The following is a 12,687-nucleotide window of genomic DNA, read 5'->3' as shown; positions in this document are numbered from 1 at the left end:
CTCAGACCTCTGTACCATTTGGCCGTACCTCTTCGAAAGCTCTGTACATTCTCCTGAGCACTACTCCTGTCTGAGACCGGAGACCTGGGGTCCTCATTCTCCTTGTTTTCCATCCGCTTAGGCGTCTCACTCCCGGATTTAGTAGCCTGTTTTGTCTTTTGATCCAGTTGCTTGAGTTTTGCAGCACAGGCAGCTAATCGTTCTTCGCGAGTCCTGCGTTCTTCCTCCTCACGCCGCTTACGAGCACGCTCGACTGCTTCTGATATTTCAGATGTGACAAACTTTTGCCTCGAAGACGCTTTCTCATCCTTCTCCTCAACAGAAGCCTGACGCAAAACCGCAGCGGACGTCGACATCTACAAAAAAAACGCGAACATTAACACAATGATAAACCACAAATGGAAGACTGCAGCAAAAAAGTATATTATACTGCCCCCTGTGTACAAGAATATAACTACTATAATACTGCCTCCTATGCACAATATAACTACTATAATACTGCCCCTATGTACAAGAATATAACTACTATAATACTGCCTCCTATGTACAAGAATAGAACTACTATAATACTGCTCCTATGTACAAGAATATAACTACTATAATACTGCTCCTATGTACAAGAATATAACTACTATAGTACTGCCCCCTGTGTACAAGAATATAACTACTATTGAGGTATGTTGCTTAGCGAGTGCTAATTGAAACCCTCCGATAAAGTGCATACAGTGCTGGTGTTATATGTTATTACCACTTGTTGACAGTGGCCCGATGAATCCTGTGGACTCTTCATCTCAGCGTCCCCTCACCCCGATGCGCGTTTCGCCGCCACCTTCTTCCAGCACCATCTGGATGTTGAGGAAGCTATGTTGCAGCGTCAATTGAGAGTCTGCGCTTTCAGTCTGAGCGGTGAACACAGCAGACCTTCACCTGACGCTACAGCATACAGTTTCCTCAACATCCAGATGACTGATTAAGGTCTGGTTTTGATCGAAACGTCTCTATTTTTGTGTAAATTTCGCTACAACAAATAAATATATTCCTGTTGAATACACCAAACTAGTGCCAAGTGTTTTTACAGTATAGCTGACTGTTTTGGATCCTACTTGGACACCTTTGCCTCCAGAAGTGCAGTGTCTACCATCATATACCATACAGAGAAGACTTCATGAGAGCAAATACAAAAATATGTTAATCAGCCTTAAAAAAAAAGAAAGGCCAGATTAGACTTTGCCAAAATACATGCAAAGAAGCCGCTCAGTTGTTGAAAAATCATTCTGTGGACAGATGAGACTAAGATCAACCTGTACCAGAATGATGAGAAGAAGGTGGTATGGAGAAGGTTTGGATCAGCTCATGATCCAAAGCACAGCACACCCTCTGTAACACATGGTGGAGGCCGTGCAGTAAAGGCGGCTAATATCACAAAGGAGGAAACCCAGTGTCTGGTGACCCCCATGGCTTCAGGCCATCATTACCTGCAAAGGATTCTCTACAAGGTATTTATATACACTGCTCAAAACAATAAAGGGAATACTTAAACAACAGAATATAATTCCAAGTAAATCAAACTTCTGTGAAATCACACTGTCCACTTAGGAAGCAACACTGTTTGACAATTAATTTCACATGCTACTGTGCAAATGGAATAGACAACAGATGGAAATTATTGGCAATTATCAAGACACACTTAATAAAGGAGTGGTTCTGCAGGTGGGGACCACAGACCACATCTCTGTACCAATGCTTTCTGGGCTGATGTTTTGGTCTCTTGAATGTTGGTTGTGCTTTCACACTCGTGGTAGCATGAGACGGACTCTATAACCCACACAAGTGGCTCAGGTAGTGCAGCTCATTAAGGATGGCACATCAATGTGAGCTGTGGCAAGAAGGTTTGCTCTGTCTGTCAGCATAGTGTCCAGAGGCTGGAGGCGCTACCAGGAGAAAGGCCAGTACACCAGGAGGGGGACGTAGGAGGGCAACAACCCAGCAGCAAGACTGCTACCTTAGCCTTTGTGTAAGGAGGAACAGGAGGAGCACTGCCAGAGCCCTGCAAAATGACCTCCAGCAGGCCACAAATGTGCATATGTCTGCACAAACTATTAGAAACCGACTCCATGAGGATGGTTTGAGTGCCCGACGTCCACAGATGGTGGTTGTGCTCACAGCTCAACACCGTGCAGGATGCTTGGCATTTGCCACAGAACACCAGGATTGGCAAATTCGCCACTGGCACCCTGTGCTCTTCATAGATGAAAGCAGGTTCACACTGAGCACATGTGACAGACGTGACAGAGTCTGGAGTTGGCGTTGAGAGCGATCTGCTGCCTGCAACATCCTTCAGCATGATCAGTTTGGCAGTGGGTCAGTAATGGTGTGGGGCGGCATTTCTTTGGAGGGCCGCACAGCCCTCCATGTGCTCACCAGAGGTAGCCTGACTGCCCTTAGGTACAGAGATGAGATCCTCAGACCCCTTGTGAGACCATATGCTGGTGCGATTGGCCCTGGGTTCCTCTTAAAGCAGGACAATGCCAGACCTCATGTGGCTGGAGTGTGTCAGCAGTTCCTGCAAGATGAAGGCATTGAAGCTATGGACTGGCCTGCCCGTTCCCCAGACCGGAATCCAATTGAGCACATCTGGGACATCATGTCTCGCACCATCCACCAACGTCACGTTGCACCAGACTGTCGAGGAGTGGCGGATGCTTTAGTCCAGGTGTGGGAGGAGATCCCTCAGGAGACCATCCGCCGCCTCATCTGGACCATGCCCAGGCGTTGTAGGGAGCGCATACAGGCACGTGGAGGCCACACACACTACTGAGCATCATTTCCTTGTCTTGAGGCATTACCACTGAAGATGAATCAGCCTGTAACTTCATTTTCCACTTTGATTTTGAGCATCATTACAACTCCAGACCTCCGTGGGATATTATTAGTGATTTACGTTAATAATTTTTAGGTTTGATTGTTCTCAATACATTCCACTAGGTAATGAATAAAGACTTACAACTGGAATATTTCATTCAGCGATATCTAGGATGTGGGATTTTAGTGTTCCGTTTATTTTTTTGAGCAGTGTGTATATATCCACATCAAACATTTTATTTATGGAAAAGTTAATGTGTGCAATTACTTTAGAGCCCCTGAAATTAGGAGGCTTTGTAGAAAAATGGTTACAATTCCTACATGTTTCACAGGACATTTTCGTTCAACCCCTTTAAATTAAACCTGAAAGTCTCCACTTCAATTACATCTCATTTGTTTCATTTTAATTCTAAAATAGTGGCCAGCAGAGCTGAAATCACGAAGATTCAGTTATCGTTCAAATATTTCTGGAACTAACTACTACATAACTGTCACCTCTGTAGAAGAATATCACCACTATAATACTGCCCCCTAAGGGGCAAAACATAACTGCATATGACAAGTTAGTTTTTAGTTGAAGCGGAGTGGATTTTTACAAGTCCTATATTTATAGCTACTTTTCCATCATTATCAGGAGTTGTCCTCCCTACCGGGTGTTCGGCGACTGTGGCCCAGCTGTTGGCTTTCCGTGGAGCTGCCTGCACAGGCTCCTGCCCCCTTCTGGTTGGCCGTGGATGCACCACTTGATCGGTCCATACCTTCCCGTCCTCCACTGGGTGTTTCATCATTTCAGTGCTGTCAGTGGAGGTGAAAGAGACCTGGCGCTGCCTCCTGCAGTCCCAGCCATTCCTGAAATACCAAAACAATCACCACATGACCCTATGTGGGATACAAGGGGTGGGGGTGGCCAAGAACTAGAGTAATCCTACCATTTACTTCTGCTGTCCTTCGGGGCTTCATCTTCATCCTCATCTTCACTGAATTTCAATTTCTCTGAATAATCCACTTCATCGTGAAGACCTGAAATTAGCGAGATCACCAGTCAGGAAGGATCTAGCAAGAATTCCCGGGCGTAGGCCCCAGGTTATTCCCCATGCCTACCAGCCCAGCCGTCTTCCGCGTCATTGTCTAGGTCATCCAGTTCTTTCAGATCTTCTGCGTTGATTATGGTGGCTCGAGGGGCCCTCTCAGGTTGAGAGCGCTGTGAACGCACCGGCCGTAAACCGCCACCGCTTGGCCTGATCTCTTTTCTGCTGGTTATCAGACAGAAGGAAATGATAATGAAACGAAGGCACAGGACAAAAAGGCATGACTACTGAATGCACCAGAGCAAAACTCACCCATCCTGATTGTTCATCTGATACTGTCTAAAGGGAACACGAGGCTCAAGGCGGGATTGGGAGGAAAGGATGGGGAAGGAAGCTCGATCCAATGTCCCAGTGGGTTCTTGAGGGTGCTGAGAGCACATCTGTGAGACAGAGTACCCAGATTATACAACATACCAAATAACTGCCAGAAGACACATGGGTGCTGGGAGATTTCAGCTCTGAAAACTGCAGATTAGTGAGTGCAGCTCTGGAGTATAACACAGGATGTAACTCCGAATCAGTACAGGATCAGTAATGTAATGTATGTACACAGTGACTGCACCAGCAGAATAGCGAGTGCAGCTCTGGAGTATAATACAGGATGTAACTCAGGATAAGTACAGTGTCAGTAATGTAATGTATGTACACATTGATTGCACCAGCAGAATAGTGAGTGCAGCTCTGGAGTATAATACAGGATGTAACTCAGGATAAGTACAGTGTCAGTAATGTAATGTATGTACACATTGATTGCACCAGCAGAATAGTGAGTGAAGGTCTGGAATATAATACAGGATGTAACTCAGGATCAGTAATGTAATGTATGTACACAGTGAAAGCACCAGCAGAATAGCGAGTGCAGCCCTGGAGGGTAACAGCATAAAGTAATGCATGTACACTGCTAAGAACAAAACAAGTCCTTATACATTAAATAGGACTTTAATACTCACAAAAGCTGGTAGCATATCATGGTATGTAGGTGGATGGTAGGAGTTTCCCATGAACGGTGAAGCCCCTTTTCGGGTGGGCTGAGCCGGGCGCAGTGAAAGTTCCTTTGGGTCACTAGTAGCTTGCACTGTGGAGGGGGCACCATCTGCAGGAGCAGTGGATTTGCTGCCCGGCTCAGCAGGAGAGACGGTTGGGGAGATGACACCAGTGATGCTTCTCCCACCGCCCTCCCTCCAACTGGTGACATCTGCAACAAGAGCATGAAAGGTAAGAAGAGTTAACCAAGAAGACTCCCGGCCAGATCGGGAGAACATAACTGCTCAACGTGGGGTTATTACAAAGCCAGAATGGACTTGTACTCCAGGGCTGCAGACAACTGGGAGCTCCACACAGACTACCAGTATATTACATCTCTGCTTGCTGTCAGCAAAAGCAAAAATTGTTTACATCAATATATTCGTGCCATGTTTGGGGGGGGGGGGGGAATTTACGCAAAGTACACATATCTCTGACATTACCATGCAGCAAAGCTCTGGGGCACTGGTCAGATTTCCATATGGTGCCTATTAGCCATACGCAGGCACCATTAGAAAGTAAAGGCTGCGTGACTCTTCCATTATGGCGCCTCACCCCTACGTCACGGGGCTTTTTCAGGTAGTGGAATTATTGAAACAATTCATAGTAATAATAAAAATAAAAAAGGGCAAAGCTGCATGAAAGAGGGCCAGTCTTCAGGGCCCCTCAGCGCTGCTTATCTGTCCCAGGAATCTGACACCAGAGCTAATGCAGGGAGGCAATGATGCCAGTGATATACAAGATCCTTCCCTCTCCAAAGCATTGAGGAAGCACCATGAGATATGTAAAAGGTGGAATACCCCTTTAAACAGCATCTGCTGCTGAACACAACCTCTATGCAAGCACAGACAGTGCAGTTCATCATATATAGACAATTTGTTCCTATCAAATACACATAGGCTGCAGGTAAAGGGGGGGAAAGGGAGGACGGACAATAAAACGTTCAGAGCGGTTACCGGGAAGCAGGGCGAGGGGCTTACTCTGGGGGCGGAGGCTTGGTCCGGGCCCATACGACGGATCTAAGCCGCTCTTTTCTTTGCCAACCTTGTCTTGCTCTCCAGCTGCTTTCAGTGTTGGAAATTCCTCGGGAGAGAAGGACAACAGTCGGTTTGAGCCCCTTGAACCTGCGGGAGAGACAGGTTGGAGTAGCAGTCACACTTTTACTAGTCTAAGCCACAACAAATGGACAACACCGACTACACAGTGCTGGTCAGCACAGCAAGAACAGCAGAGGCAGGCATTCCTAACACAACCCCGTCACTCACCACCTTCGTGTCCTGCTGGCTTTCCGTTCAGCTGAGCCCATGACTTTGGCCCACCTGGCACTAAATTTATATTCTGCAAAGGGGAAAGAAAAATAAATAAATAAAAAAAACAACATTTTAAGAGGATGCCTAGTGTAAATAAGCAATACATATACAGCAAGTCTGTAAGAAGGAGTGAAATATAAGACCCTATTTAATAGGAGGCCAGTGAGGAATGATCAGGTGATCGCCGCTGCTCAGGCTTCGCTTATACAGGGCAATCGGGTGCTAATTTACCATTATGTGCTGGCAAATGAAAAGAATAGGGATGTGAAAAGTATATAATTCCTGCAAGAATCACAATAATTAGTAAGCGGATCCCAAGCACCCCTCATTTCTCCGCTGTAGTGAGGAAGCATCAGCCATCAAGCAGACCCCTTGTAACCAATTATGTCTCGGGAGCGGACGGAGACGGCTAAGGGCAGCTCTCATCTGTTTCTATCAGCTTCACGGCTGCTCCATTCATTTACCTCCCCTTGAGAAAGCAAGGCTGACAGCGGCGAAACGTACATCAGGGTGCATTCAAGTACACGGTGAGAGATTTTCTTTTCCTTTCCCTACCCTCTCCCCTCTATGCCCACCATGTTGTGCACATCTAACTGATATAATGCCTTAACCCCTTTTTCCCCCCAAGGGTGGTTTGCACGTTAATGACCGGGCCAATTTTTACAATTCTGACCACTGTCCCTTTATGAGGTTATAACTCTGGAACGCTTCAATGGATCCTGGTGATTCTGACATTGTTTTCTCGTGACATATTGTACTTCATGACAATGGTAAAAATTCTTTGATAGTACCTGCGTTTATTTGTGAAAAAAACGGAAATTTGGCGAAAATTATGAAAATTTCGCAATTTTCCAACTTTGAATTTTTATGCAATTAAATCACAGAGATATGTCACACAAAATACTTAATAAGTAACATTTCCCACATGTCTACTTTACATCAGCACAATTTTGGAACCAAAATTTTTTTTTGTTAGGGAGTTATAAGGGTTAAAAGTTGACCAGCAATTTCTCATTTCTACAACACCATTTTATTTTAGGGACCACATCTCATTTGAAGTCATTTTGAGGGGTCTATATGATAGAAAATACCCAAGTGTGACACCATTCTAAAAACTACACCCCTCAAGGTGCTCAAAACCATATTCAAGAAGTTTATTAACCCTTCTGGTGCTTCACAGGAATTTTTTGAATGTTTAAATAAAAATGAACATTTAACTTTTTTTCACAAAAAATTTAATTCAGCTCCAATTTGTTTTATTTTACCAAGGGTAACAGGAGAAAATGGACCCCAAACATTGTTGTACAATTTGTCCAGAGTATGCCAATACCCCACATGTGGGGGTAAACCACTGTTTGGGCGCATGGCAGAGCTCGGAAGCGAAGGAGTGCCATTTGACTTTTCAATGCAAAATTGACTGGAATTGAGATGGGACGCCATGTTTCGTTTGGAGAGCCCCTGATGTGGCTAAACATTGAAACCCCCCACAAGTGACACCATTTTGGAAAGTAGACCCCCTAAGGAACTTATCTAGAGGTGTGGTGAGCACTTTGACCCACCAAGTGCTTCACAGAAGTTTATAATGTAGAACCGTAAAAATAAAAAATCATATTTTTTCACAAAAATTATCTTTTCGCCCCCAATTTTTTATTTTCCCAAGGGTAAGAGAAGAAATTGGACCCCAAAAGTTGTTGTACAATTTGTCCTGAGTACGCTGATAGCCCATATGTGGGGGTAAACCACTGTTTGGGCGGATGGGAGAGCTCGGAAGGGAAGGAGCGCCGTTTGACTTTTCAATGCAAAATTGACAGGAATTGAGATGGGACGCCATGTTGCGTTTGAAGAGCCACTGATGTGCCTAAACATTGAAACCCCCCACAAGTGACACCATTTTGGAAAGTAGACCCCCTAAGGAACTTATCTAGAGGTGTGGTGAGCACTTTGACCCACCAAGTGCTTCACAGAAGATTACAATGCAGAGCCGTAAAAATAAAACAAAAATTTTTTCCCACAAAAATTATTTTTTTAGCCCCCAGTTTTGTATTTTCCTGAGGGTAACAGGAGAAATTGGACCCCAAAATTTGTTGCCCAATTTGTCCTGAGTGCGATGATACACCATACGTGGGGGGAACCACTGTTTGGGCACATGGGAGGGCTCAGAAGGGAAGGAGTGCCATTTGAATGCAGACTTAGATGGAATGGTCTGCAGGTGTCACATTGCATTTGCAGAGCCCCTAATGTACCTAAACAGTAGATACCTCCCACAAGTGACACCATTTTGGAAAGTAGACCCCCTTAGGAACTTATCTAGATGTGTGCTGAGCACTTTGACCCACCAAGGGCTTCACAGAAGTTTATAATGGAGAGCCGTAAAAATAAAACAAAAATTTTTTCCCACAAAAATTATTTTTTAGCCCCCAGTTTTGTATTTTCCTGAGGGTAACAGGAGAAATTGGACCCCAAAATTTGTTGCCCAATTTGTCCTGAGTGCGCTGATACCCCATATGTGGGGGGGGAACCACTGTTTGGGCGCATGGGAGGGCTCGGAAGGGAAGGAGCTCCATTTGGAATGAGGACTTAGATGGAATGGTCTGCAGGTGTCACATTGCGTTTGCAGAACCCCTAATGTACCTGAACAGTAGAAACCCCCCACAAGTGACCCCATATTGGAAACTAGACCCCCCAGGGAACTAATCTAGATGTGTTGTGAGAACTTTGAACCCCCAAGTGTTTCACTACAGTTTATAACGCAGAGCCGTGAAAATAAAAAATCTTTTTTTTTCCCACAAAAAATATGTCTTAGCCCCGAGTTTTGTATTTTCCCAAGGGTAACAGGAGAAATTGGACCCCAAAAGTTGTTGTCCTATTTGTCCTGAGTACACTGATACCCCATATGTTGGGGTAAACCCCTGTTTGGGCACACGGGAGAGCTCGGAAGGGAAGAAGCACTGTTTTACTTTTTCAACGCAGAATTGGCTGGAATTGAGATCGGACGCCATGTCGCGTTTGGAGAGCCCCTGATGTGCCTAAACAGTGGAAACCCCACAATTATAACTGAAACCCTAATCCAAACACACCCCTAACCCTAATCCCAACAGTAACCCTAACCACACCTCTAACCCAGACACACCCCTAACCCTAATCCCAACCCCATTCCCAACTGTAAATGTAATCTAAACCCTAACTGTAACTTTAGCCCCAACCCAAACTGTAGCCCTAGCCCTAACCCTAATCCTAGCTCTAACCCTAGCCCTAACCCTAGCCCTAACCCTAACCCTAATGGGAAAATGGAAATAAATACATTTTTTTAATTTTTCCCTAACTAAGGGGGTGATGAAGGGGGGTTTGATTTACTTTTATAGCGGGTTTTTTAGCGGATTTTTATGATTGGCAGCCGTCACACACTGAAAGACGCTTTTTATTGCAAAAAATATTTTTTGCATTACCACATTTTGAGAGCTATAATTTTTCTATATTTTGGTCCACAGAGTCATGTGATGTCTTGTTTTTTGCGGGACAAGTTGACGTTTTTATTGGTAACATTTTCGGGCACGTGACTTTTTTGATCGCTTTTTATTCCGATTTTTGTGAGGCAGAATGACCAAAAACCAGCTATTCATGAATTTCTTTTGGGGGAGGCGTTTATACCGTTCCGCGTTTAGTAAAATTGATAAAGCAGTTTTATTCTTCGGGTCAGTACGATTACAGCGACACCTCATTTATATCATTTTTTTATGTTTTGGCGCTTTTATACGATAAAAACTATTTTATAGAAAAAAATAATTATTTTGGCATCGCTTTATTCTCAGGACTATAACTTTTTTATTTTTTTGCTGATGATGCTGTATGGCGGCTCGTTTTTTGCGGGACAAGATGACGTTTTCAGCGGTACCATGGTTATTTATATCTGTCTTTTTGATCGCGTGTTATTCCAATTTTTGTTCGGCGGTATGATAAAGCGTTGTTTTTTGCCTCGTGTTTTTTTTTTTTTCCCTTACGGTGTTTACTGAAGGGGTTAACTAGTGGGCCAGTTTTATTGGTCGGGCCGTTACGGACGTGGCGATACTAAATATGTGTACTTTTATTGTTTTTTTTTTTTTTTATTTAGATAAAGAAATGTATTTATGGGAATAATATTTTTTTTTTTTTTTCATTATTTTGGAATATTTTTTTTTTTTTTTTTTTTTTTTTTTTTACACATTTGAAAATTTTTTTTTTTACTTTTTTACTTTGTCCCAGGGGGGGACATCACAGATCGGTGATCTGACAGTTTGCACAGCACTCTGTCAGATCACCGATCTGAGAGCAGTGCAGGCTGCTTCACAGTGCCTGCTCTGAGCAGGCTCTGTGAAGCCACCTCCCTCCCTGCAGGACCCGGATCCGCGGCCATCTTGGATCCGGGGCTCGAGCAGGGAGGGAGGGAGGTAAGACCCTCGCAGCAACGCGATCACATCGCGTTGCTGCGGGGGGCTCAGGGAAGCCCGCAGGGAGCCCCCTCCCTGCGCGGTGCTTCCCTGCACCGCCGGCACATCGCGATCATCTTTGATCGCGGTGTGCCAGGGGTTAATGTACCGGGGGCGGTCCGTGACCGCTCCTGGCACATAGTGCCGGATGTCAGCTGCGATAGGCAGCTGACACCCGGCCGCGATCGGCGGCGCTCCCCCCGTGAGCGCCGCCGATCGCGCTGGACGTACTATCCCGTCCATGGTCATAGGGGCCCACCCCACATGGACGGGATAGTACGTCCGATGTCAGAAAGGGGTTAAGAGAACTGGTGGACATGTATGTGAATTTCCCAGGTGGCAATTTGTGAACATTACTTACGAAAGGGCCATGATTTATTTAAAAAAAGGGATTCATCCTTTTTTTTTTTTTTTCTTGTGGATATTCAGGGAAGGGATTATTTCCATCTATTGTCCTCACCTATTACCTATATAATGGTCATGATACAAAGTAAATGGTCTGCTGAGTGCTTTAATCTTTCTGGTGTTTTTTCTACAACATCTATTTATACTGTCTGTGTCTTTTTAAGCATTTTTTGTACTGTGGTTAAATAAAGCTTTTCTATCTTATCAAAACTCCTAGCCTTCTCCAGTGTTTTTTTAAATTAATTTACTGTAGTGGAACAGGGACGATCAGTTATCAGGTGCCCCCATGTACGGGTGATAAAGGTCTACTGAGAGGCAACTCCTAATGGATTTGGACTTTCCATCATTCCAAGAGTATTGACAGCCTCAACGGGGACAGCGACGATAATGTGTGCAACCTGTAAAGCGCTGCGGATTAAGTTAGCGCTATATAAAAATAAAGATTATTATAAAGATTATTGATAGAGAGTAGACCCTCTGGCACATGCCTTTTCTACTCCCTCCTGGCATTGATGTGTGCCGGGATGTCACTGACATTAGAGGGGAGGGGTTGTTTTTCAGAATAATAATGGAAGCCTCAGCCATAATATCACGGAGGAGTCTCTAGGGAGCAGCAGTTTGAGCATTGGAAGTAATTATCGCTTCCTTTTGAGGCCACCAAATGCAAAGCACAAGATAAGAGGAAAGATTTGACCAAGGACAAAAACTAGTGGAGGAGAGGATAATCAGGGATCCAAGAACATCCCAGAGCCAAAGCAGAAATACTATGGCTATGTGCACACGTCAGTATTTCTGGCAGAAATTTTCCTGACAAAAACCTGACATTTCTGCCAGAAATCCGCATGCGTTTTTTTATGCGATTTTGGTGCGTTTTTTCCCAAATGCAGAGAATCGAGGGGAAAACGCAGAAAATCCGCAAAATTAATGAACATGATGCTTTTTTTTTTTTTTTACTGCGATGCGTTTTTTTTTTTCGCGGAAAAAGACGCATCATGTGCAAAAAAATTTGCGAATGCATTCTAAATGATAGGATGCATGTGTCTACAGTTTCTAATGCGTTTTTATCGCGAAAAACCTGCACGTGTGCACATACCCTAACACTGCACACACAAACTTGAAACCAGCAGAAGAGGGAAAAACAATGCAAAAGATAAGTCAGGGTTGGTCCCCCACCTCCGGACTGTTCACTGTGATCGGCTTCTGTAAATTGGAGACAGATTTCGGCAAACCCTGCTGCGGCAGCGACTCCTGCGGCTGAGGAACTGTCACACTGGAACTGCGGGTGGAGAAGGTAAAACAGTCAGCGCAGCCATGGTGGATACACAGGGCCATGCAGACCACAGGCACCGCTCTGTGCTCTCACTGACCCCGGGGCAGCAGCAGGGGGCACTCGCTCTGTGCTCACCTCTTTTGGTCTGGATGTTCTTGTTTGTTTGCCCATCCTGTCCCGTCTTTGGGAACTATAATAATATTGGGGTCGTTTCCTTTGTTCTCAGATTTCAAGCTCGGCAAGTTTGCAGGAGGAGGCATGCGCCG

At 44.7% G+C, this 12,687-nt stretch overlaps 1 protein-coding gene across 13 annotated transcripts in view; it reads right to left on the bottom strand.

Annotated features, from left to right (window-relative positions):
• Positions 1-12,687, bottom strand: part of PRRC2B (proline rich coiled-coil 2B) — a 71,791-nt gene that overhangs the window by 22,116 nt on the left and 36,988 nt on the right. For 6 of the 13 annotated variants that reach the window (XM_069747546.1, XM_069747551.1, XM_069747548.1 and 3 more), the window contains exons 3-12: positions 12,557-12,687; positions 12,325-12,427; positions 6,239-6,311; positions 5,930-6,097; positions 4,901-5,145; positions 4,203-4,330; positions 3,964-4,115; positions 3,792-3,882; positions 3,513-3,711; positions 29-356 (exon numbers count right to left, since the gene is read on the bottom strand). The exon at positions 12,557-12,687 is cut by the window's right edge and continues 47 nt beyond it. In XM_069747546.1, the coding sequence (XP_069603647.1) occupies positions 29-356; positions 3,513-3,711; positions 3,792-3,882; positions 3,964-4,115; positions 4,203-4,330; positions 4,901-5,145; positions 5,930-6,097; positions 6,239-6,311; positions 12,325-12,427; positions 12,557-12,687 (1,618 nt within the window). The remainder of the gene's footprint in view (positions 1-28; positions 357-3,512; positions 3,712-3,791; positions 3,883-3,963; positions 4,116-4,202; positions 4,331-4,900; positions 5,146-5,929; positions 6,098-6,238; positions 6,312-12,324; positions 12,428-12,556) is intronic. The other 7 variants (XM_069747550.1, XM_069747558.1, XM_069747559.1 and 4 more) reach the window with 3 other exon arrangements.

Source organism: Ranitomeya imitator, chromosome 2 (genome assembly GCF_032444005.1).
Source record: "Ranitomeya imitator isolate aRanImi1 chromosome 2, aRanImi1.pri, whole genome shotgun sequence".
Taxonomy (NCBI): domain Eukaryota; kingdom Metazoa; phylum Chordata; class Amphibia; order Anura; family Dendrobatidae; genus Ranitomeya; species Ranitomeya imitator.
Note: the sequence above shows the minus strand (reverse complement) of the source record. Positions and strands in the feature narration are given on the sequence as shown.